This window comes from Pan troglodytes, chromosome 22, assembly GCF_028858775.2.
Source record: "Pan troglodytes isolate AG18354 chromosome 22, NHGRI_mPanTro3-v2.0_pri, whole genome shotgun sequence".
NCBI lineage: Eukaryota > Metazoa > Chordata > Mammalia > Primates > Hominidae > Pan > Pan troglodytes.
In genome coordinates, this window is record NC_072420.2 from 46,931,738 (window position 1) to 46,956,906 (window position 25,169).

Below are 25,169 nucleotides of genomic sequence, written 5' to 3' on the forward strand. Positions count from 1 at the left end.
GCAAATGAGAAGACAGCTATTTTAAGAAATGACTCACCAGCTGGGTGTAGTGGCTCACGCCTGTAATCCCAGCACCTTGGGAGGCCAAGGCAGGTGGATCGCTTGAGCCCAGTTTGAGACCAGCCTGGGCAACATCGCAAAACCCTGTCTCTACAAAATATATACAAAACTAAGCTGGGCGTGGTGGTGTGCGCCTGTAATCCCAGCTACTTGGGAGGCTGAGGCAGGAAAATTGCTTGAACCTGAGAGGCGGAGGTTGCAGTGAACGAAAGTGTACCACACGCCAGCCTGGGTGACAGAGTGAGACTCCATCTCAAAAAAAAAAAAAAAGAATACAGGCTTTCTAAGTGAAAAGGTGTTCTGGAATTATTAACAGTGATGGTTGCAAAACCCTGTGAATATATCTAAAAATCACTGAAATGTACACTTTAAATGGGTGAAGTTTATGGTATGTGAATAACATTTCAATAAAGCTATTTTAAAAATAAATTGTAAGCCGGGTGTGGTGGCTCACGCCTGTAATCCCAAAACCTTGGTAGACTGAAGCATGCAGATTGCTTGAGCCCAGGAGTTCAAGACCAGCTTGGGCAACATAGTGAAACCCCATCTTTAAAAAAAAAACATTAACCAGGCATGGTGGCACATGCCTGTAGTTCCAGCTACTCAGGAGGCTGAGGTGAGAAGATCAGTTGAGCCCAGGACGTCAAGGCTGCGGTGAGCTGTTATCACACCACTGCCCTCTAGCCTGGGTGACAACAAAGCAAGACCCTGTCTCAAAAAAACACAAAGAGACTATAGTTGCTTTAAAAACATGACTTCTGTATGCTATTTGGTTACAGAAAATAAGATCATGTCAATTTTTTCTTTTTTAAAATGCCAAAAGTTTCTTTAAGGGGAAAAAAATGGAACTATAGTAAACAGACTATAAACTGTCTTACTGAAGAGTCTAAAATGAAGCAGGTCTATCAGTGTACCTTAACACAGCTTGAAATAACAATCAACTCTTAAATGCTTTTGGTCTAAGACTGTTGCCAAGTAATATGGTTTGGATTTGTGTCCCTACCCAAATCTCACGTTGAACTGTAATCCCCAATGTTGGAGGAGGGGCCTGGTGGGAAGTGATTGCATCATGGGGGTGGAATCCCCCTGGCTGTTCTCATGATAGTGAGCTCTCACGAGATCTGGTTAAGTGTGTGACAACTCCCCCTCACTGTTCTCATGATAGTGAGCTCTCACGAGATCTGGTTAAGTGTGTGACAATTCCCCTTCGCTGTTGTCATGATAGTGAGCTCTCACGAGATGTGGCTGTGTGGCAACTCACCCTCACTGTTCTCATGATAGTGAGCTCTCAACAAGATCTGGTTAAGTGTGTGGCAACTCACCCTCGCTGTTCTCATGATAGTGAGCTCTCAGGAGATCTGGTTAAGTGTGTGGAAACTCCCCCTTGCTGTTCTCATTACAGTGAGCTGTCACGAGATCTGGTTGTTTAGAAGTGTGTGGCACCTCCCACTTTGCCGTTCTCATGATAGTGAGTTCTCACGAGATCTGGTTAAGCGTGTGGCATCTCCCCCTTCTCTCTCTCTTCCTCCTGCTTTGGCCATGTAAGACATGCCTCCCTCCCCTTAGCCTTCCACCATGATTGTGGGTTTCCTGAGGCCTCCCCAGCCATGCTTCCTGTACAGCCGAGCCAATTAAACCTCTTTATAAAGTACCCAGTCTCAGATATTTCTTTAAAGCAGTGTGAGAACGGACTAATACAGCAAGTTTATGGAATAAAAATTGAAATAATCAAATCTAAAGTTTCAACTTAAAATCATGAGCAAAACAGACTGTAAATTCAAGCATTAAAACATAAACCTACACTTCTGAGTTCCCATCACACATAAGAGGAATACCCGGCCCTGGCCCACAACTCTGCCCTGCCCACTCCACCTCTTAGAAACCCCACAGGGGAAACCCTTCCTGACCTGCCACAACTCTCTGGGGACTGCTCCTCTCCATCCGGCAACACCAGCACCAGCTTCCAAAACACATGCTCCTGCCTCCCAGGGAGGTGCTCAGCCACGAGGGATGGCAGGTCCAGAGATGCCCATGCCACATCACTGGGAGGAACAGACCACCGTGGATTAGCCAGTGTGTGTGAGACCCTTGCAGGAGCAGCACACACATCCTATGAGCAGGAAGGGGCAAGTTGGAGGAAAATCAGGTTCAGAGATTGAACTGCAAACTAGAAACCAAGTCTGGAGCTCATCGAAGAGACCTCAGTTGGAGATGCATGAAGGGGGCTGCCAGTGTGACAGACTGGGGAACAGGGATCACCAGGGGGTACGCAGAAGGGTGCAGCATGACAGACCTCAGCAGCTGCTGGTAGAAGTGCTGAACCTTCATCTGGTGAGCCGTCTTGTTTCTGAGCCGCCTTAACCTGCAAAGGAAAGCAGAATGACAGTGTCCCCGCAGGAGCTTAGTGAGAAGTACTGGCTAGTGTCCCCTGGGGAATACTCAGGAGACTGAAAAACACATTTTCTGCCAATGAAACGGGTTAGAGGATTCCTCCATTCCACAAATATCATGTTAGGTATCCACTGTGTGCTGGCTATGGGAGATTCAGCAATAAACAGACAAAATCCTGCCCTTCGAGAACATAGGCTCTAATGGGGAGAGAACAGCATCTCTAAGTGGCTGGCCTGGCATGTGTGAGGTGTCGGCACTGTGGGCAAATGCTGCCAGGTGGGGCTGGAGCCAGGCAGGGTGCGTGTTGCAGTCTCACTCAGGGTGGTCAGGTGATATGTGAGCAAAGACCTGAAGGAAACAGGGGGAGCCAGCATGACAACTTCTGGAAACAGCAGAGGGCATGGCTGTGCCAGGCCATAGCTGGACCTGGTGTGTTTGGGGAGAGCAGTGAGGGCAGCGGGGGAGGGGTTGGGTCCACAATGCAGAGACTCGGGGAGTGCTAGGGACGCCACCGAGAGGCAACGCCACCTGGCTGAGCTGTCGGAGGATCCCTCTGTTGTGGTGCTGAGGACACGATCGGGGCCCAGGGTGGAAGCTGGCAGACAGACAGGTGCTGCAGCAACATTCCAGTGAGGTGGAGAGAACTGCCATGCCCTCGGTGCGTTCTGAGGGCAGAGCTGAGGATGCTGGGTCTGAGAGAGATGCAAGCCCAGGTTTGTGCCCTAAGCACAGGAGGACAGGACGGCATCTTATGAGCAGGAAGGGGCAGGGTGGGGAAAAATCAGGTTTAGAGGTTGAACTGCGAACTGGAAACCAAGTCTGGAACTCAGGGAAGAGGCCTCAGTTGGAGATGCATGATGGGGGCTGTCAGTGACAGACAGGGGTGACAGGGCTATCACCAGGGGGTGCGCAGAGGGCAGAGGTCTGGGCTGAGGGGGCAGGGTGGAGGGCTCAGACAAGGAGACCGAGGCTGACAAGGGCAGCTACGGAGGGGGGACACAAGAAGCCATGACTCCAGGAGAAGGCCAGGTCACTATGTGAAAGCAGCCACAGGTCAGAGGAGCCAGGCCCAGCCCTGGCCTCACAGCATGCCTCCAACAGGCTGGGACTGCCACCCCCACTGCCGGCGCAGAACCTGATGTGGCTAAATGAAACCCACAAGACAGTTTTCAGAGGGAACATCCAGTGATGACCAGGAGGAGGACAAGACATGACATGAGGCCCCAGCGGTGTGCCTGCTAGGCCCTCCAGGCTGCCTCCCCAGTCCCCACCCACAGGGAGGCCAGTGAGCCCTGAGGCCAGGCAAGAGGTGGCACCTACATGGGTTCTAAATAAAGGCCAAGCCCAGCATGGCCAGGAATGCAGGCTGAGGGGGGTCCTGGCATGGCCCTGAGGAGCCGGTTCTGCTCGGGGTGACCAGGAGGAGTGGCAGGGAGGACCAGGGCCACACCAAGGGGCCTCAAGAGGGAAATACTGGAGGGTGGAGGTGGAGTCTGGAAGATGCTGCCACAGAAAGGGGGCAGTGTGTGAAGGAGACGGCGGGAGGAACAGAGGGATGGGGCGGGGATGGGATCGGAAGACACAGGCCAGCGTGGACCTCCGGCTCCTCCAACAAGGATGGAAGTGGCAGGTACTTAAACTGGGACAAGCAGGAAAAGAACAGGTGATGCAGAGTCAGACTCAGGCACCAGGACGCTGAGTCTTTCAAGGTGAACTCAGAGCTCTGCTTTCCCAGTGGAACAAGTCACACGTCCACAACTGTGGGAGACAACCTTCAAAATGCAACCCTGTGCCTGTCCTCGCCTCCAGGCTTCACCTATCTTCACCCTCCAAACACACACATTAATTCCGCTCCTGGTAAAACCAAGTGGGGGCAGGGGAGCCCTGACGAGGCAGGCGACAGCTGATGCTGACCTGGTGCAGGAGATGCCCAATCTCCCTGCATGGCCCAGGTCCAGGAGGCCCCTGGCCAGGTTCTCTTCAGCAATGGGGCACTCTGCGCTGGGCGCCAGCGCCCTCAGCCGGTCGCTCACGTCCACGCAGCAGGGCGCAGCAGGGAAAGCCCGCATTTGGCGCCTCAGTTTCTTGCGGGCTGTGACAGCTTCCCTCCACCTGGGGACATGAAAATGTATCATCACAGAGTGTTTTCAGGGTCTTCAAACTGAGAAACACATTGCAGTCAGAACTCAGGCATGGGGAAGGAAGGACATCAAATGAGTGTGGTGAGCAATGAAACTACTGAACATTAACAGTTAATACTGAATGAGCTTTGGAGGCTGACTTGGCAATATGGATACAGATTTAAGATACATATACCCAGCTGGGTGCAGTGGCTCACGCCTGTAATCCCAGCACTTTGGGAGGCCAAGGCAGGCGGATTGCCTGAGCTCAAGAGTTCAAGACCAGCCTGCGCAACACAGTGAAACCCAATCTCTACTAAAATACAAAAAATTAGCCGGGCATGGTGGCGGGCAACTGTGGTCCCAGCTACTTGGGAGGCTGAGGCAGGAGAATCCCTTGAACCCAGGAGGTGGAGGTTGCAGTGAGCCGAGATCACACCACTGCACTCCAGCCTGGGTGACACAGCAAGGCTCTGTCTCAAAAAAAAAAAAAAAAAAAAAAAAAGATACATATATCCCTTGACCCACAGCCACCACTGATAGGAATTTATCTCCACACACGTGCCTGTGTGCAAACGGGTGAGATGTCTGTCTGTACAACGACAGTCACTGCAACAGTCTTTACCAGAGCTAAAAAGAGCTACGGCCAGGCTCGCTGGCTCACGCCTGTAATCCCAGCACTTTGGGAGGCCGAGGCGGGCGGATCACGAGGTCAGGAGTTCAAGAGCAGCCTGGCCAATATGGTGAAACCCCATCTCTACTAAAAATAAAAAAAACAAAATTAGCCGAGCATGGTGGCGCACGCCTGTAGTCCCAGCTACTCAGGAGGCTGAGGCAGAAGAATCACTTGAACCTGGGAGGTGGAGGTTGCAGTGAGCCGTGATTGTGCCACTGCACTCCAGCCTGGGCGACAGAGTGAGACTCCATCTCAAAAAAAAAAAAAAGAGCCACATGAAAGTCCATCAACAGAAGACCAGGAAGGTCATTTATGGTACATTATCGCACTGACCTCAAGACTACTGGCAACGGGGACAGCTCAGCATGCTGCTACAGCCAAGCCTCCACCTCATATCAGATGGAGCAAAGGAAGGCTCAGAGCAAAGCAGGGATCATGAGCCCATCTGTGCCAACAGCCACAAGAAAGGACAGAAAGTCTCTGGATGGTTTCGCAAGCAGCTGCTGCTCGCACAATGGACAGGGGTCTGTTGTAGAAGGAAGACTCACTTCTCCCCATACTCCCTTTTATACTGTTCCATCTGCCAAGGACACTATTACTGATTTTAAATTTTATTATGAAATGAATCATACAACATACATAACACATATATGCCCAGTTATAAGATTAATAAATCATCAAGCACCTGTGCACTTACACCCAGTTGAGAAGTTGTGGCCATGAGAGGCACCACCTCCCATTCCCAAAAGTAACCACTATGCTGAGATTATGATCATTATTTTCCTTCTTTTCTTTAGGGTTATACCACTATATATAAATCCGAAACAACCTATTTAGTTTGAATATACACTATTTGTATATTCCCTATTAATTGCTTTTTCTCCACTACTTATATTTTGAGAATTCACCCTTATTGGTGCATGCAGCCATAATCTGGCTTGTTCACAGCTGTCTCCCAGCACCTAGTGCAGTGGGCAAATGACAGGCACCCTATAAATATCAGTTGACATACAGAGTAGCCACCACATCCCAATCTAACTCCTGACTTTTCCGCTTATATTGTGTGTGTGTGTGTGTGTGTGTGTGTGTGTGTAATCAAGTATTTCTGAAATGCAGTATAATCCAATTAGAGTCTATTTTAGGTATTCATTGCTATAACATTTTCCCTCATCCTTTTACCACTGAATACAGAAACTGATAGCTCATATATTTTGAATTTGGTAAAAGACTCTTCCCCGTGTGTGTGGATTTTGCCTGTAGGAACACAGGACTCACCGCTGTAGATACTTGCAGAAGCACTGAAGCTCCTGGAGGGTCTCCTTTGCAGTCTGGAAGATTTCCTCCACGAGAAACAAGTCCACTAAGTGGGCACAGACATCCTCACAGCAACGGGCCACACGGACCCTCTGGTCTGTCTCTACTGCATTCCTAGAAACAGGGCAATCAGCATGGAAGACACTGCACTTGGGGCCCACAGACACTGAGGGCTTGCTTGAAAAGTGCAAGAGTCGGTCAGGCGCGGTGGCTCACGCCTGTAATCCCAGCACTTTGGAAGGCCGAAGCAGGTGGATCATGAGGTCAAGAGATCCAGACCATCCTGGCTAACATGGTGAAACCCTGTCTCTACTAAAAATACAAAAAAATTAGCCTGGTGTGGTGGCAGGCGCCTGTAGTCCCAGCTACTCGGGAGGCTGAAGCAGGAGAATGGCGTGAAGCCGGGAGGCAGAGCTTGCAGTGAGCAGAGATCGTGCCACTGCACTCCAGCCTGGACGACAGAGCGAGACTCCGTCTCAAAAAAAAAAAAAAAAAAAAAGAAAAGTGCAAGAGTCGACCAGGCACAGTGGCTTACGCCTGTAATCCTAGCTCTTTGCGAGGCCAAAGCAGGCAGATCACTTGAGGTCAGGAGTTCGAAACCAGCTTGGCCATCATGGTAAAACCCAGTCTCTACTAAAAATACAAAAAATTAGCTGGCGGCCAGGCACGGTGGCTCATGCCTGTAATCCCAGCACTTTGGGAGCCCAGGGCAGGTGGATCACGAGGTCAGGAGATCGAGACCATCCTGGCTAACACGGTGAAACCCCGTCTCTACTAAAAATATGAAAAATTAGCCAGGCATAGTGGCAGGCTCCTGTAGTCCCAGCTACTCAGGAGGCTGAGAATGGCGTGAACCCGGGAGGCGGAGCTTGCAGTGAGCTGAGATGGCGCCACTGCACTCCAGCTTGGGTAACAGAGTGAAACTCGATTTCAAAAAAAAAAAAAATTAGCTGGGCATGGCGGTGCGTGCCTGTAATTCCAGCTACTTGGGAGGCTGAGCTAGGAGAATCGCTTGAACCCATGAGGCAGAGGTTGCAGTGAACCCAGATCACGCCACTGCACTCCAGTGTGGGTGACAGAGCAAGACTCCGTCTTTAAAAAAAAAAAAAGTGCAAGAGTCTGCATCCTCAGTATTAAAATGTAATTCTATCTTCACTGTAAGAGAAGCTTTAATACTTAAACTACAGACACCTAGAAAGACAGGGTAAAAAGAATTAAGTGGAACAGGGTGCCAAATTATAGGTCCATAGAGGCCCTTGTAACAGTTAAGAAATAAACCTTTATCTTAATAAAATAGTCAGAATTTTTAATTATTTTAGAGACAGGGTCTCACTATGTTGCCCAGGCTTGAGTACAGTGGCCACCACAGGTGCAGTCATAGCACACTACCTGGAACTTCTGAGCTTAAGTGATCTTTGCACCTCAGTCTCTTGAGGAGCTGGGACTACAGGTGCCTGGCGTAGAATTTGTAAATTACCATGCAGACAACCACAAAATCTTCTCATCAGCAACATCTGACTTGTGCAATCAATTGGAAGTGTCTCAAATATATGATAAATGCCAGTGGCTAATAAGGATGGCTGACTATGATCATGTGGTGGCAGCCCTCATATAAAAGAGAATTTTTTATAATAAAATTCTATCAGCCAAGGGAGCACAGAGGACTGCATCAAATACATTTGGTCACAAAATCAAAGTAGCTTAGACAGGCAAGACCCATTTCCAATAGCCCATCCTCAGTGGCGCAAGACACAGCCTAGGGCAGAGCCAAAGCTCACTCTCCTGGCACAGCAAGACACCAGCGTTTCACTTACTTCAACTCCTGGGAGCAGGTTTCTCTCACAAACTCCATCATCACGCGTTCCATCAGCTCCACAGCCAGGCCCTGGCTCAGCTCACTTAACACCAGCTCTCTCTCTTGTTTCAACCTACAGGGAAGAGAAAAAATACACAAGGGTAATGTTTAAGAATAAAAATAAGTGCTGTTTGTTTTACTCCCTGGCCACGCAGACAGGGATTGAGGTGTGCTGCCTGAGTCGGTAGGCCACCCCTACTCCAGCTCCCCTGACACCACCTCCCTTCCCCTGCCTTTCCTGGCTGGGAAGGGCCACTGCTCACGGGTAGGTGTGGCCTGAGGAGCTCCATCCACCCCCTGGGCTGAAGCATAGGAGGGCATGTGTGGGTCAGCAGGGGTGGAATGGTAGCACAGTGGACAATAGCAGGAGCATCGCGGCCAGGGTCAGTTCTTGCCTGTGTCCACACTGAGCTCCTTATTCGGCTGCGTGGACAAGACACACTTACCTTTCCTCTTCAGCCCGCTGCCTCTCCTGCTCCCTTCGCTCTCTTTCCTTAGACACTTCTTCAGCTGCAATGTGCCTCAAAATGCCCGTGGTTGCAGCTGTTAACAAATCCTCCATAGCAGCATTAGAAACACTAAACGGAGCAAAGGGGATAGCATTCAAAATCAGAGTCAAGGCCGGGTGCGGTGGCTCAGCCTGTAATCCCAGCACTTTGGGAGGCTGAGGTGGGCGGATCACGAGGTCAGGAGATCAAGACCATTCTGGCCAACACAGTGAAACCCCATGTCTACTAAAAATACAAAAATTAGCCAGGCGCGGCAGCACACGCCTGTAGCCCCAGCTACTCAGGAGGCTGAGGCAGAAGAATTGCTTGGACCTGGGAGCGGGAGACTGCAGTGAGCCGAGATTGCGCCACTGTACTCCAGCCTGGGCGACACAGCGAGACTCTGTCTCAAAAAAAAAAAAAAAAAAAGAAAATATCAGAAAAAAGCCAAGTCATTGACAAGGGGAAAAAAACACACAGGTTGAGTGTCCCTAATCCAAAAATCTGAAATCCAAAATGCTCCAAAATCTCAAACTTTTTGAGCACAACATGTCATGCTTTTCAAAGGAAATGCTCATTGGAGCATTTTAGAATTCAGATTTTCAGATTTTTAGGTAAGAGATACTCAACTCGTACATATAATACAAATATTCCAAAATCCAAAAATATCTGTCATCTAAAACCCTTGTGGTTCCAAGCATTTTGAAGAAGGGATATGCAACCTGTACTTGTTTGGCTGCCAGCAGAAAAATTAAGCCCACTGTTAGAAACACACAATCTACCAAAACTGACTCATGAAGAAACAGAAAAATGTGAGTAGACCTATAACTAGTAAGGTGACTTCCAAACAAAGGAAGGTATAAGACCAGAAGGTTTCACTGGTAAATTCTATTAAACACTAACGAAAAACTAACCACCAATCTTTTTCAAATCCTTTCAAAAAACTGAAGAGGAGGAAATATTTACTAACTCATTTTATGAGGCTAGCATTGCTCTAATACCAAAGACAGACCAAAGACACTATAGGAAAACTACAGACTGAGCAGGCACAGTGGCTCATGCCTGTCATCCCAGCATTTCAGGAGGCTGAGGTGGGAGCACTGCTTGAGCCCAGGAGTTCAAGACTAACCTGGGCAACATAGAGAGACCCCATCTCTACAAAAAATTTAAAAATTAGCCGGGTATGGTGGCATGCGCCTGTGGTCCTAGCTACTTGGGAGGCTGAGGTGAGAGGATGGCTTGAGCCTAGAAGATCAAGGCTGTGGTTAGCCGTGATTGTGCTTCTGCACTCGGGTCTAGGTGACAAAGTAAGACCCTGTCTCAAAAAAGAAAAAAAAAAAAAGGAATAAAGAAATAAAAAGGAGGCCGGGCGCGGTGGCTCACGCCTGTAATCCCAGCACTTTGGGAGGCCGAGGCGGGTGGATCACGAGGTCAGGAGATCGAGACCATCCTGGCTAACACAGTGAAACCGTGTCTCTACTAAAAATACAAAAAATTAGCCGGGCAAGGTAGCGGGCACCTGTAGTCCCAGCTACTCGGGAGGCTGAGGCAGGAGAATGGCGTGAACCCCGGGGGGCGGAGCCTGCAGTGAGCCGAGATCGCGCCACTGCACTCCAGCCTGGGCGACAGGGAGACTCCGTCTCAAAAAAAAAAAAAAGAAAGAAATGGAAAACTACAGACCAATATCCCTCATGAATATGGATATAAAAATCCTCAACAAGGCCAGGTGCGGTGGCTCACACCTGTAATCCCAGCAGTTTAGGAGGCCGAGGCGGGCGGGTCACGAGGTCAGGAGATCGAGACCATCCTGGCTAATAATGGTGAAACCCTGTCTCTACTAAAAATACAAAAAATTAGCCAGGCTTGGTGACAGGTGCCTGTAATCCCAGCTACTCAGGAGGCTGAGGCAGGGGAATCGCTTGAATCCGGGAGGTGGGGGTTGCAGTGAGCCAAGATTGTGCCACTGCACTCCAGCCTGGGCGACAGAGCGAGACTCCGTCTCAAAAACAAAACAAAACAAACAAAAAAACCAATTTAACCTAGAAGGCAAAAACTTTATACGTTGAAAACTACAAAGCATTGTCGAAAGAAATTAACAATGACCTAAATAAATGGAAAGACATCCCATATTCTCAGATTAGAAGATTTAATATTGTTAAGATGACAATACTGGCCAGGTGCAGTAGCTCATGCCTGTAATCCCAGTACTTTAGGAGGCTAAGGCAGGTGGATCACTTGAGGCCAGGAGTTCGAGACCATCCCTGGACAACATGGCGAAAAGCATCTCTACAAAAAATAAAAAAATTAGCCAGGCTGGTGCCCACCTGTAATCTCAGCTACTCGGGAAGCTGAGGCAGAAGAATTGCTTGAACCCAGGAGGTGGAGGTTACAGTGAGGCTGAGATGGAGCCACTGCACTCCAGCCTGAGCAACAGAGCAAGACTCCATCTCAAAAAAAAAAAAAAAAAAAAAAAAAGATGACAGTACCACCCAGAACAATCTACAGATTCAACGCAATCCCTATCAAAATCCCAACAGCACTTTCTGCAGAAACAGAAAAACTCATCCTAAAATTCGCATGGTATCTCAGGAGACTCCAAATAGCAAAACCATCTTGAAAAAGAAGAATGTAGGGGAAAATCTTCCTGACACTGTATCTGGCAATAACTTATGGGATTATGACTCCAAAAACGCAGGCAACTTTATGAGAGGAAACTTCTGGAGGACTGGGTGCAGCTCCCCGCAGCAAGTAGCAGGAGGGGAGCACGAGATGCCACTCACCCCAGGGCGGCAGCTGCGTAGGCAGCACCCGCAGAGCCAACTTCCTCACAGTCCCTCTGCAGGGCCTCCTGGATGAGCTCGTCCACCACCTGCGCCAGGTCCTGTAGAGAGACCAGCATGGGGTGTAATGGAACGTCCCACCCAGGGCAGAAATGCTGGGTAACATGTTGTCACCGGACAGTCTGCAGGCGTCTCGTGACAGAAGCACAACCCCTGACACGGGGTCGGCTAGGCTGTTGCAGGAAAGGTGTCCCCTAGCGAATGGAAAGGTGCCATCTGGAGAGGAAGGCGCCCTGCTGATGGCCACACAGCGCCCTGGCCTAGCCATCTCCAGTCTACGTCAAGCAGCCTCTGTTTCTGTGACCACTCTATGCTCCCCCTCAGCACTCCCTGATTCCCAGATGGGCTGGTGCCCAGTGCCTGCCCCGAAGCAGCCAGAGTGGCACAATCCAGTCTCACAACCATGGAGTCGACAGGCTCTACTCAATATCAAGGCACCTGTCGGGACCATGCCCACCCTGAGGCCACAACCATCAAGGGGCACGTCCACCCCCAGGCCAGGCTGGTCAAGGGGCTCACCCACCCCCAGGCCATGCCCATCAGGGTGCACAGCCAGAGACCACACACACCAGAGGGGACACGTCCACCCCGAGGCCACGCCTATCAGGGGGCACAGCCACCCCAAGCCATGCCCATCAGGGGGCACACCCGCCAGGGGACACACCCATCCCAGGTCACACCCATCAGTGGGGACACCCAACCCCAGGACATGCCCTTCAGGGGACACACCCACACTCAGTCCATGCATACTGGGGTCCCATCAGGGGGACATGCCCACTCCAGGCCACACCCAAGGGGACACACCCACCCAGGCCACACCCACCAGGCGGACACGCCACCCCAGGTCACACCCATCAGGGGGCGCACAATGCTGCCAATGATCCCGTCAGGAATAGACGGGTGTTGAGTTCAGACACACGGGCTCAGGCCGGTGCTGTGACAGGAAGCTCCTGAGATGAAGACGGACTCCAGAATGAGCCTGAATAGGTGGGCCCTACCTGAGGCTGAGTGACTCTAGGCAGGACCCCTCTCTGGACTCTCCTGAGAGACCAGGCGCCACAGCCCCACCTCATGGGGTGATGACTAAGGACGTCTGCGCACAATGGGCTTCCCAGAGTCCAGACCTAGAAAAAAAGAGTCCCTACCTCGTCAGAGTACATGGGCACGGGCTCTGGAGGCGGTGGTTCAGGCTGCACAGACAGCTGGAAGAGGCTGGGCGCCACAGACGGGGTCAGTGCCAGGACAGGAGGCAGAGGCACTGGTGAGGGCGCAGGGGCTGGTAGAGACTGTGGGAGACTGGGCAGGGGTGCATCCGGCTCTACACCACACTCCTCTCCTCTCCCTCCGCCTGGAAGGAAACATACAGGAGAAAACATAGCTGCAGACACAGGGTGCCTGGCACCACGGGGACCGAGGTCTGTGCAGGGACAGCCCCAGGCCACCCACAGTGACCCTGAGGACTGGCCTGCCCTCCAGGAGACCAGCTACGTGGGACAACATACGCTTTGCATGAAAAACAAGCCCCAGGATGTCAGGGAGCCAGGAGGAGGGCTTCAAAGCCCTCAGTCCACTCCCAGTGAGAACCATCTGAGCATGAGGAAGAGCCACACCCCTGGGCCCCAAGACAAGACAGGTGCTCAGGCTCCTGGGAGGCGTCCCGGTGAGAAAATGCAGATGCCCAGGCTCCTGGGAGGCGTCCTGGTGGGAAAATGCAGCTAGTCCCCTCACTACGACTGCAGCTTCACTCACCCACTGTGTCGGAGCCGGGTCTCTGGGTGCTGATGACGGGCAGCTCCGCGGCCAGGCTCTCCCCAATGTACTTGTTCTGGGAGTTGAAGCTGCACACAGGGGTGTGACGAGGGACGGGGGGCAATGGCCCTCCGTTCACAATTTCCCCGACTGACACCGTCAGCTTCCTGGTAATAAACACCGACTTCCTGGTCTTGGATAATCCCTCTGGTTCCAGGAATGCAGACCGGTTCAGCTCCACACAGCTACCCAGACCACAAAAGACCCCCGAGGGGTGTCACCAGGGGAGAAGACAGCTTCGCCCTCAGTGCCCTGCGTACTGCAAGCCCCTTGGGCGTCACCACAGCCATGTGTAAATAACAGAAAGCACAGGCCCAGGTCCCACTGCCGCCCACCCTGGAGCCTCTGTAGGTCCCTAGAACCACTAAGCCCAGCGTGTTAACAGACGCACGCTGACTCACTCCTGCCTCCTTGCTGGCTCACCCAAAACTGTCTTATTTTCTGAGGACAGAACTGGAAGGAGGAGACAGAACTAGAAGGAGGAGACAGAACTGGAAGGAGGAGATAGGCAGGAGGCAGGTGAGGAGTTAGAGGAGACAGGGTGGGGAACTAGGCACTGGGTGTTGAGTGTAAGCTGCCAGTTTCTGAGAGAGCGTCTGTGAGTCTCACCACTCTGACTGGTAAGTACCGGAGAAGACTCCGGCTGGCCTGCGGGTGCCTCCATCTCAGCCGTCAGAGGTTGTCCGTCATTGGCTGGCAAAGGCAGTCAAGGGAAAGAATAAAGAAGGCCCTAACTTTTATCTTTAGGTTTGTCAGCAAGTCATGAAAAGGACTGATTTTGGAGTCACAAAGAACTTGGTCTGAGCCCTCAATGGGCTGACAGCCAGGATGTGACCTTGGGAACACCCCCAGCCATTCTGAGTCTCGTGTGTTCACCTGCATGGCAGAGGGAATGCACCTTCTTCAAGTCAGGCAAGTGGCCAGCCCTTCACAGCCCTTCATCAGAATTAACAAGAAAAAAGGAGACAGGGGCCCCACAGTTCCACTCTCAGCTCTTACCCGTCGGAAACGGTGAGGCCGTGGCAGGTGAGGAAGTCGGTGGCCTCTTCACAGTCTCTGAACAGCAGCATGCGCACCACACCATCCAGGGGAAAGACGGTAGATCGCTGTGTGCTCACCGTGTATGCGAAGTTGAGCGCCCGGAGAGCATCCTTGCGGATCTGAGAGGAGGAGCGAAATCACTGCAGTCTCAGACAAAGGCCCAGTCAGACACATGCAGTCAGCCCATGACCACAGCCATGGCCAGCGTGGGGCACATGGGCTCCTCCTGGGCTGAGTCCACCAGAAGGCGCTTTGGCAACACGGAACCCAAGCTTAGAGATCATAGGCGGTCTGCTCAGGGGCAGTGCTCAGGAATGCGTGCCAAGCAAACACTCTCATAGAGAAGGATGGCTTGTGAAGGTTTTATTCATAAGAGAAATCATGAAACAAACTGTCCATCAACAAGACCAGGTGAAGTCAGCTGTGCAGCATCCACATGACAAAAGGCCAGGAAGGTGCTGCAGAGGACCCCAGAGACTATGGAATGCCAGCAGGAAACCAATCCTGTGGAATGACATATAATAGTTGGAGACAACTGTTCACGGCATTCTAACAAGAGCCTTAAAAAAAAGAAGACAGAGACCAGGTGCAGTGGCTCATACCTGTAATCCCAGCACTTTGGGAGGCCAAGGTGGGAGGATCACTTGAGCCCAGGAATTCAAGACCAGCCTGGGCAACATAGCTACATCCTATTCTCTATAAAGAAAATTTGTTTTAATTAGTGGGGCTTGGTGGCATGCACCTGTGGTCCCAGCAACATGGGACGCTAAAGTGGGAGGACTGCTTGAGCCCAAGAGGTTGAGGCTGCAGTGAGCCTTGATCACACCACGGCACTCCAGCCTAGGTGACAGAGTGAGAACCAGTCTCTAAAAAAAAAGACAATGGGGCTGGGTGCGGTGGCTCACGCCTGTAATCCCAGCACTTTGGGAGGCCAAGGCAGGTGGGTCACTTGAAGCCAGGAGTTTGAGACCAGCCTGGCCAACACGGTGAAACCCCATCTCTACTAAAAATACAAAAATTAGCTGGGTGTGGTGGCACGCACCTGTAATACCAGCTACTAGGGAGGCTGAGGCAGGAGAATCACTTCAACCCGGGAGGTGGAGGTTGCAGTGAGCCGAGATCATGCCACTGCACTCCAGCCTGGGTGACAAAGTGAGACTCCATCTCAAAAAAAAAAATAAATAAAAATAAAAGTAAAAATAGACAAAGGAAAAACATGAAAATCCGAACAAAAATTCTGCTTGAGTGCTGGGACTTTGGTACCTAAGCTGTTAGTCCTCTTCCGATGTTCTTTAATTCAACCAACACTGATCAAGCATTTGCTCTGTGCCTGGCACCGTTTTTAATGCTGAGAGTACAACAGTGAACAAAAACACAATCCCTGCCCCCACATAGCTGACATGCCAGGGGAGAGACCAATGCCACAGAAAACAAACACATCAAACACACAGAATGGTGATTTAGTGCGGCAGATGGGCAGGGAGAACAGGGAGCGCTGGTGGGGGCCCTGCTGAAGGGTGGCAGCCAAGCCTTGCCTGGCCTCAGGGAGGTGGAGACAGCGCCGTGCGGCTCTGCGAGTGTGGAACAGCAGTGGGAACAGCAAGCACAAAGCCTCTGAGCAGGAGTGCACAGGGCTGCGGGGACAGGAGGCTGCCTCTGTGCGCCACTGCCGGTGAAGAGCTTTTCTAAAGAAAAATACCCAAATATCTCTTTTGTTTAAAGTTATTAAAAATGGCCAGGCAAGGTGGTTCATGCCTGTAATACCAGCACTTTGGGAGGCCGAGGTGGGTGGATCACCTGAGGCTAGGAGTTCGAGATCAGCCTGGCCAACATGGCGAAATCCCATCTCTACTAAGTTAGCTGGGCGTGGTGGTGGGCTCCTATAGTCCCAGCTACTCAGGAGGGAGGCTCAGGCAGGAGAATCACTTGAACCCAGGAGGCGGAAGTTGCGGTGAGCAGAGATCATGCCACTGCACTCCAGCCTGGGCAACAGAGCGAGACTCCATCTCTAAATAAATAAAGTTATTAAAAATGGTCAACATTCTACTAACACTCAATCATCACGTATACAACATTAACTATGTTTTATTTTTGTTTATTTTTTTTGAGAGGGCCTCTGTTGCCCAGGCTGGAGAGTGCAGATCTTGGCTCACTGCAGCCTCAACTTCCTGGGCTCAAGCGATCCTCCCACCTCAGCCTCCTGAGTAGCTGGGACTACAGGAGCATCCCACCATACCTGCCTGGCTTTTTTTTAATTTTTAGTAGAGACAGGGCCTCCCTATGTTGCCCAGGCTGGCCTTGAACTCCTGAGCTCAAGCAATTCTCCCACCTCCCAAGTTTGCCAAGGTGCCAGGATAACAGGTGTGAGCCAAAGCACCCAGCCAATATTAACTACAAGGGGCAAGTTGTGGAAAACCTTTTCATTTACTCCAGAATATCAGTTCTGTTTGGCAACCTGCAGATCTGACAACAAGGAGCAAACCTGCAAAAGACCTTCTGACTGTGACATGACTGTGGGTTTAGTCACTGTTTACAGGAGGCCCTGATGTGTGACCAAAGAAATGACCTGGAGCCACAGATCGACCAAGGCAGGTCCTGGGATCTCCCAGGCAGCATCCTCCCCACGCTGTGGCCACTACGGGCTTGTGGCAAAGAATCCTGGCAGCCTCCTTGGAGCCGCTGCCAGAACGGGCAGCAGAGTGCATGCGAGGTGAGGTGGCGCTCTGTGCGGTGGGCCGCGGTCCTGGTCACATCGCACTGAACGGAATCATGCAGGGCCTAGAACAGCAGGTGCTACAGGGGCTGCTCTGTCCTCATCCCCAAGTTCCGTGGAAGTGGAACAAAATAACCGACTGGAAACCCCGAGACACAGTTTACTCTGCGCAAACCCCAGGGGAGGGACTGGCCTTCCCATTGCCTCTGCAACCCTAGCACACGGCAAAGCGCAGACACTGAGGCACCCACTGAAAGGAACTTAGCGCCATCAGCCTCACTCCAGAAACTTCGATTTAAAACATGAAGCATTTCAAAGTCAGAGATTTTGTGCATATGATATGAGATTTTTGCTTTTTAGTTAGCTTTCATGGATTATGATAGTGCTGAATTCAACCTATGTTTTCCTAAAGAGATTTTTCTTATTTGAACCATAGAACAGTATTTTCCATTGCACAGCCTTTCCGCATGGTGACCAACAGTGATAACCCCTATAAAACAGGGCAACACCGATAACCCCTTCGTGGGGCTGCGGCAAGGGTGACACAGCATCAGCCTGAGACCTGCTTTGAAAAGCTTGGAATAGGAAAGCACTCAAACAGCACAAGAACCACCTGCTTTCTTCCAACTCTGCAAGCACAGCTCATTTACTCACCTGACTGAAGTAACAGTGTAAAAGACAAGCGTTCAGGTAAGAAGCTGACTGGACCAGTTTGAAAAATCTCACAAAATTATTACTGTTCAATGCAGCAAAAGCCTGAACAGCAAATTTCACCTCAGATGAGTTTCTAACAGCAGGATGGAACTGTTGTACTTCTCTGTTAATTAAAGGAGAGAAAAGGGGTTGGAATGTTATTTTAAATAAGACAAAATTTTCATGAAGATAGATCTGATAAATAATAGATTTCACTGGCCAGATGCAGTGGCTCACACCTGTAATCCCAAAACGTGGGGAGGCCAAGGTGGGAGGATCGTTTGAGCCCAGGAGGTTAAGGCTGCAGTGAGCTGTGATCGCATCACTGTACTCCAGCCTGGGTGACAGAGCAAGACCCTGTCTCAAGTAACAATGATACTGGATTTCAACCATACTGAGAAGGAGGGTCTTACTGGTGAAATGTGCCGTTAAATTCATAGTTTACTAACTACCACGCTTGGGTTGGTTTGACAAAGGTTTCCTTCAAAATGATAATGAATAGAATAAACAAATTCAAAAAGCAATTTAGGAATCAGTTATCAAAAAGTTACTTTAAAGTAATGCCAATGGACTGTCAGCTGTGCTGAATGGTAAAGTCTAAAAAACAGAAAACTTAACTCTTTTTGTTTAGAAATGAATTGATTTCGACTGAATTATTCGTGATGGAGAACAAATGCTTGTCACGTAGAAAAAGACAATACAGCAATCTTTCATAACCAGTTTAATTTTTTTTTTTTTTTGAGACAGAGTATTTGCTCTATCACCCAGGCTGGAGTGCAGTGGCACAATCACAGTTCATTGCAGCTTCAACCTCCTGGCCTCAAGCAACCCTCTCATCTCGGCCTCCCAAAGTGCTGTGATAACAGGCCATGGGCCACCACACCTGTTTTTTTTTTGTTTTTTTTTGTTTTTTTAAGAGATAGGGTCTTGCTTTGTCACCCAGACTGGAGGACAGTGGCATGATCACAGCCTACTGCAGCCTTGATCTCCTGGGCTCAAGGGATCCTCCCACCTCAGCCTCCCCAGTCGCTGGAACTACAGGCACACATCACCACACCTGGTGTTTTTTTTTTTTTTTTTTTTTTTTGTGGAAGGGTCTCACCATGTTGCCCAGGCTATACAAGGCTTAATTTTAAAATTTAAAATCAGCCGGGCATGGAGACTCATAACTGTAATCCCAGCACTTTGGGAGGCCGAGGCAGGTGGATCACCTGAGGTCAGGAGTTCCAGACAAGCCTGGCCAACATGGTGAAACCCTGCCTCTACTAAAAATACAAAAAAATGAGGCGGGCATGGTGGTAGGTGCCTGTAATCCCAGCACTTTGGGAGGCCGAGGCAGGTGGATCACCTGAGGTCAGGAGTTCCAGACAAGCCTGGCCAACATGGTGAAACCCTGTCTCTACTAAAAATACAAAAAAATGAGGCGGGCATGGTGGTATGTGCCTGTAATCCCAGCTACTCAGGAGACTAAGGCAAGAGAATCGCTTGAACCCAGGAGGTGGAGGTTGCAGTGAGCCAAGATCGCACTACTGTACTCCGGCCTGGGCAACAGAGCAGGACTCGGTTTCAAAAATAAAATAAAATAAAAAATTAAAATCAATCACACATCTAGATATTCTGTCACACAGTTCTTGAGGAAAATACAAAGAAAAAAAACAAGAGGTTCACCATTGATAGGGGATTCTTAGAACTAAAGGGGACACTGTCCACCATAAGTCCAGCTTAACCACAAGCAGAGGGTCCACCACAAGCAGAGGGCCAGAGAGCTCGCCAGACTTCGCATGTGACTAATTATGGATCAGACCAGGGTTTTACAGTCATTCATTCTCACTACCCCATTCTTCGCATTTTTGTTTTACACAATTTTTTCCTCTCTTATTACTTAGATCTTTGACAAAACTATCTGGGAACAGGGAACTGCTAACAACCCTGCAGGGCGCCTGGAACTCCCTCTCCTGGTTCACTCACCTGTCTCATGAGGAGGATTCCTTCCTCATTTTCTCACTGGTGAGGAGAAACTGTTTTCAGAAATGAACATGTGGGGCCTACGTCAGATGTGCTGGTCCCAGGGCACACCCCCATCGCTCTTCCCCCAGCTCAGCTCAGCCGACTGCAAAGCCAGACCAAGGTCCTCTACTATCATCCCAACATCTGCTACCAGAGAGAATGCTGCACTATTGGCTACTGCCACTCCTGAAAGCTCTTCTCCTGTTTAAAGCCTGCCTTTTCAGCCACCTTAGGAAAACTTTTGGATGTGAAAATTCACCTTAGGATGTCTCCCTTGTTGAGACTGAGCAGAACATTGTAGCCCTGGAACTCCGCTTCGCTGGCACAGAAGACGCCCTTGTTTCTCAGGTCCTGGTACATCTCCTTCAGGCTCTGCAGGCACTTGGTCATGTTCTCATTATTGATCTTGGCATCAAAGGAGGACATGGGCTCCTCACACATGAAGTGGGCACAGTGGATGTGAAACCGGGTGCACTTCTCAATCAGGGACACCGTCAGGGGGTCACAGAGGTGCTGCTGCGTGATATCCTGGCCACAGGCGAGGGGGAGGATCACACACACATTCCCATGCAAAGAGGCAACTGTGAGAAGGATCATGCTACGACCTCAATTTCTCACTTTTCAATTTGAAACAAAGCCCATGATGCACATTTTAATAGGACTTTGTAGTGACTTAAATAAAAGTCCTGGGGTTTGTTTTTTTTTGAGACAGAAGCCAGGCTGGAGTGCAGTGGTGTCATCTTGGCTCACCACAACCTCCGCCTCCCAGGTTCAAGCAATTCTGCTTCAGCCGCTCGAGTAGCTGGGACTACAGGCGTGTGCCACCACGCCAAGCTAATTTTTGTATTTTCAGTAGAGATGGGGTTTAACCATGTTGGCCAGGCTGGTCTCAAACTCCTGATCTCAGGTGATCCACCCACCTCGGCCTCCCAGAGTGCTGGGATTACAGGCCTGAGCCACTGCACCAGGCCCACAGAAGTACATTTTTGTTACAGATAAAATATATAACAGAGTAATAAAAGTATCAGTTTGACTTTGGAATTTGCGTGGATTTTTTAGCATCCAGGTTGGAGGCAGCCAATACCTTCCGTATGCCACGCGTGCGGTTCCACACGAAGTCATACCAATCCCGCAGGCTGCCCTCCTTCTGGTCCATGATCTGGGTCACCAGGTAGTCCATGGTCCTGCTGAGCACTGGCAAGGGCCGCAGCTCGTGGGGCAGGGGCTCCTCCTGATCCGCCGAGGACCGACTGTACTCCTTCACAGCTGCTGCGTGGTCCACCTAGAGACATGAAGCCAAGACAGGCTGCCCATGTGGCATACCTTGGGCCAGGCATAGTTATGCCTGAAAATGAGGGGGAAAATCACATACACACCCACACAAGATCAGTATTTGAGAATATATTTTTTCAACATAAAATTTCTGTTAAAAGTTGACAATCAAAATTCAAAGACAAATAGAGAAATTTGATTTTGGCAAATATGACAAGGAGTTAAGATAGGAGTGCGTCATGACAAACAGGAGGAATGTTAAGTGAAGGCACATCTGCCAGCCTCCAAAGCAGCGAGACGGGACAGGGAGGGGCCTCAAGCACTTAAAAGGTCTCAGGCCCGCTCACACACCAGATTAAGTCTACACAGAGCAGAAGTGAAACAGAGACAGGCGGTGAGGACTGCTGAGGGCACAGCATCAGGGGCTGGCTGCCCACCTGGGGCCTGGAGTTGCATCTCCCACCTCAAAAGGAGGCTGAAGACGTGGCCAAGGGAAGAGGCAGAGATGTACACAGGACAAGGCCCTGGGCATGTGCCTCTCCTGGGGCAGGGGCCCTACAATGACACGAGTTGCTGGGCTGGGGACCCCGCACCAGGCGAAGGGTGTATAAAGCCACCAGCCAGGAAGAGGAGAAGCCCATAAGCAAAATTCACAAAGTCCAAAAGGATCTATATTGGTGCAGCTTTCTGGGGCAACAATTTGGGAAGATACATGGATAATGTTCAGGAAAGGTCATACCCTCTGATGCAGTAATTTAATTCTTAGGATCTGAAGAAAATAATCTAAATACCAGAGAAGCATGACACACAAGATGCCAAACAATATTATTAATAGAACTAAAAATTTAGAAGCAGCCTATCTACTAATGGTAAAAATGCAGAGTTTTGACAGAGCTACTAATAAAATAATATGCTGTCATTTTTAAATGCTCATAGTTTACCCTAACAAAGGAAAATGTTCATGACATAATTTTAAGTGGAAAAGATACACATAAAATTGTATCTAGAGCATAATCTCGAATGTGTAAAACATAAGCATAGAAACAGACAGAAATAAGATCGTAAAAAGAAAAAAGTTAGCTGGATGTGGTGGCTCACGCCTGTAATCCCAGCACTTTGGGAGGCGGAGGTGGGCAGATGACTTGAGCTTAGGAGTTCGGGACCAGCCTGGGCAACACGGCAAGACCCCATCGCTGCAAAAAATAAAACAGTAACTAGGCGTGGTGGAGCATGCCTGTAATCCCAGCTGCTCTGTAAGCTGAGTGAGAGGAGAGGATCACCTGAGCCTGGGAAGTTGAGGCTGTAGTGAGCCATGATTGGACCACTGTGCTTCAGCCTAGGTGACAGAGTGAGACCCTGTCTCAAAAAAAAAAAAAAGAATTTGAAAAACAACTTTATTTAAAATAACTTGCATCTATACCTTATCATGTATAGGTACCAATTACAGAGTGAACATCTCACAATGCAAAACAGCTTAATATGATTGTTAATAGCACAAATACCCAACACTGTCTAAAACAAACACCCAAATCAAGTATGTACAGAAATGACAAAAGCAGCCCCGTCCCCTGCCCACACTCCACGGGGAGATGCAGGGCTCTACCTGGTCAGTCCCTGGGACCACTTCGAACACGCTCAGCTGGCTACGGGTCTCCCGCATGTACCTCTCCTTCTCAGGACACATATCCAGGCAGGTGCCAACAAAAGTCCTCGCTTTGTCCAGATCGGTTCTCTTCACCCGAGCTAAATGACGTCAAGTAAAAGGTAAGAATGTACCGCATGGTTAGCACGAACCTACAGAAGTGTATTCTCATAATGATAAAAAGAAATTAAAACTTAAAACACACACACACATTACAAAAGAAAAGAAAAACATTTGTAAAACTCGGAGCCTCAGAGAAAGAGGACTTATGGTCTATTCTGCCAGGCAGTGGGACATCAAAGCTCCCAAAGACCCGAGTCCACCTCTCTCTAACAGTCACAGACCCTCACTGCAGACTAAGAGAAAGACCCCCGAGTCCACCTCTCCAACAGTCACAGACCCTCACTGCAGATAAAAGCAGGGGAGTGTCCTCACTTTCAGCCGGAGTTTTCTAACTCCTGTAATGACCTCAATGACAAAAAATCATGGTGCAGGATGTTTACTAAAAGGATTGACTTGTAACAACTGCAAATATTCAAAATATATCACTATTCTAAAACTGTCTCAGTATTCGCCATGACTTTAATATAAGAATCATATAATGGACGTTAACTGGGTTCTTACCTGAATGAGTAAACTGCTATTACACTTAGTTACAATGTAGCTTGCAAGGAAAAGGAAATGCAACAACTTCACACTCAAAATATATACTTCTTCTTTTCATGTTGAAAAATTCTAATACCTGGGCCCGGCCTGGTGGCTCACACCTGTAATCCCAGCACTTTGGGAGGCCAAGACTGGCAGATCACCTGAGGTCGGGAGTTCGAGACCAGCCTGACCAACATGGAGAAACCCCATCTCTACTAAGAATACAAAAATTAGCCGGGCATGGTGGCGCATGGCTGTAGTCCCAGCTACTCAGGAGGCTGAGGCAAGACAATCACTTGAACCCGGGAGGTGGACGTTGCAGTGAGCCGAGGTTGCGCTCACTCTGTCATGGTACTCCACCATGGGTAACAGAGCAAGACTCCATCTCGAGGAAAAAAAAAAAAAAGAAAAATTCTAATACCTAATAATAATTTTATTTAGAATATAAAAATCACCATATCAATGATATGATGTTTGATGGCAACTTTTATTACTATATGTTATTATATTAAGGAAACATGGTGATTATTCAAATTATCCACAGCTTTTAAAAAAAGGAAACTCCTATAGCTGATTTTTTTTTTCTTTTTGAGACGGAGTTTCGCTCTTGCTGCCCAGGCTGGAGTACAATGGCACAATCTCGGCTCACCGCAACCTCAGCCTCCCGGGTTCAAGCCATTCTCCTGCCTCAGCCTCCCAAGTAGCTGGGATTACAGGCATGTGCCACCACGCCCGGCTAATTTTGTCTTTTTAGTAGAGACGGGGTTTTTCCATGTTGGTCAGGCTGGTCTCAAACTCCTGACCTCAGGTGATCCACCAGCCTCGACCTCCTAAAGTGCTGGGATTACAGGCGTGAGCCACCACGCCCAGCATTTTTTTTTTTTTTTTTTTGAGACAGAATCTCACCCTGTCGTCCAGGCTGGAGTGCAGTGGCACAATCTCGGCTCACTGTAACCTCCACCTCGCCAGTTCAAGTGATTCTCCTGCCTCAGCCTCCCAGGTAGCTGGGACTACAGATGCACACCACTGCACCCAGCTTACTTATTTATTATTTATTTATTTATTGTAGAGATGGGGGTTTTGCCATGTTGGCCAGGCTAGTCTTGAACTCCTGACCTCAGGTGGTCCCTCATGCCTCAGCCTCCCAAAGTGCTGGGATTACAGGTGTGAGCCACCATGCCCAGCCCGGCTGAAATTTAAGAGAAAAAAATTGGCAAAGAGAAGTACCTGTGTTTTTTCCTTTTATTTTTGGTCCCTGCATATATTTTTAGTGTTAATGGAATACTTACTTTTTAGTAGGTAATACATTCACACAGTTCAACATCGTAACAGTGTAAGAATGCCCTGTCCAAGATGGAGCACTCCACCATAACCTCTGCCCCTCAGAATCCCGCTCCCTCTACAGACAGGAGCCCATTCTTTTGCATCCTCCCACTACTATTTTATACATACATTAGCAAACATATTTGCACATTTATGTACACATACACGCAACACTCACTCCCAAGAAGACTGGCAGACTATGAAGATCAGACACAGCATATCAGAGGCTCTGAGACTCAACAGCAATAGAGCCCAATGGAAAGGAGTTGCTCCTGCC

General features: G+C 49.5%; 1 protein-coding gene across 5 annotated transcripts in view; it reads right to left on the reverse strand.

Annotated features, from left to right (window-relative positions):
- MCM3AP (minichromosome maintenance complex component 3 associated protein) overlaps positions 1 to 25,169 on the reverse strand; it is a 51,309-nt gene that overhangs the window by 17,300 nt on the left and 8,840 nt on the right. For all 5 annotated transcript variants that reach the window (XR_010154494.1, XM_024352360.3, XM_024352359.3 and 2 more), the window contains exons 7-20: positions 22,883 to 23,022; positions 21,092 to 21,289; positions 20,267 to 20,535; positions 17,962 to 18,124; positions 14,553 to 14,713; positions 13,494 to 13,738; positions 12,890 to 13,092; positions 11,685 to 11,785; positions 8,863 to 8,994; positions 8,376 to 8,489; positions 6,523 to 6,675; positions 4,366 to 4,563; positions 2,354 to 2,422; positions 1,968 to 2,102 (exon numbers count right to left, since the gene is read on the reverse strand). Coding sequence is in view for 4 of the 5 variants with exons in the window: in XM_024352360.3 (XP_024208128.2) it covers positions 1,968 to 2,102; positions 2,354 to 2,422; positions 4,366 to 4,563; positions 6,523 to 6,675; positions 8,376 to 8,489; positions 8,863 to 8,994; positions 11,685 to 11,785; positions 12,890 to 13,092; positions 13,494 to 13,738; positions 14,553 to 14,713; positions 17,962 to 18,124; positions 20,267 to 20,535; positions 21,092 to 21,289; positions 22,883 to 23,022 (2,281 nt within the window). In the remaining variant the exon portion in view is untranslated. The remainder of the gene's footprint in view (positions 1 to 1,967; positions 2,103 to 2,353; positions 2,423 to 4,365; positions 4,564 to 6,522; positions 6,676 to 8,375; positions 8,490 to 8,862; positions 8,995 to 11,684; positions 11,786 to 12,889; positions 13,093 to 13,493; positions 13,739 to 14,552; positions 14,714 to 17,961; positions 18,125 to 20,266; positions 20,536 to 21,091; positions 21,290 to 22,882; positions 23,023 to 25,169) is intronic.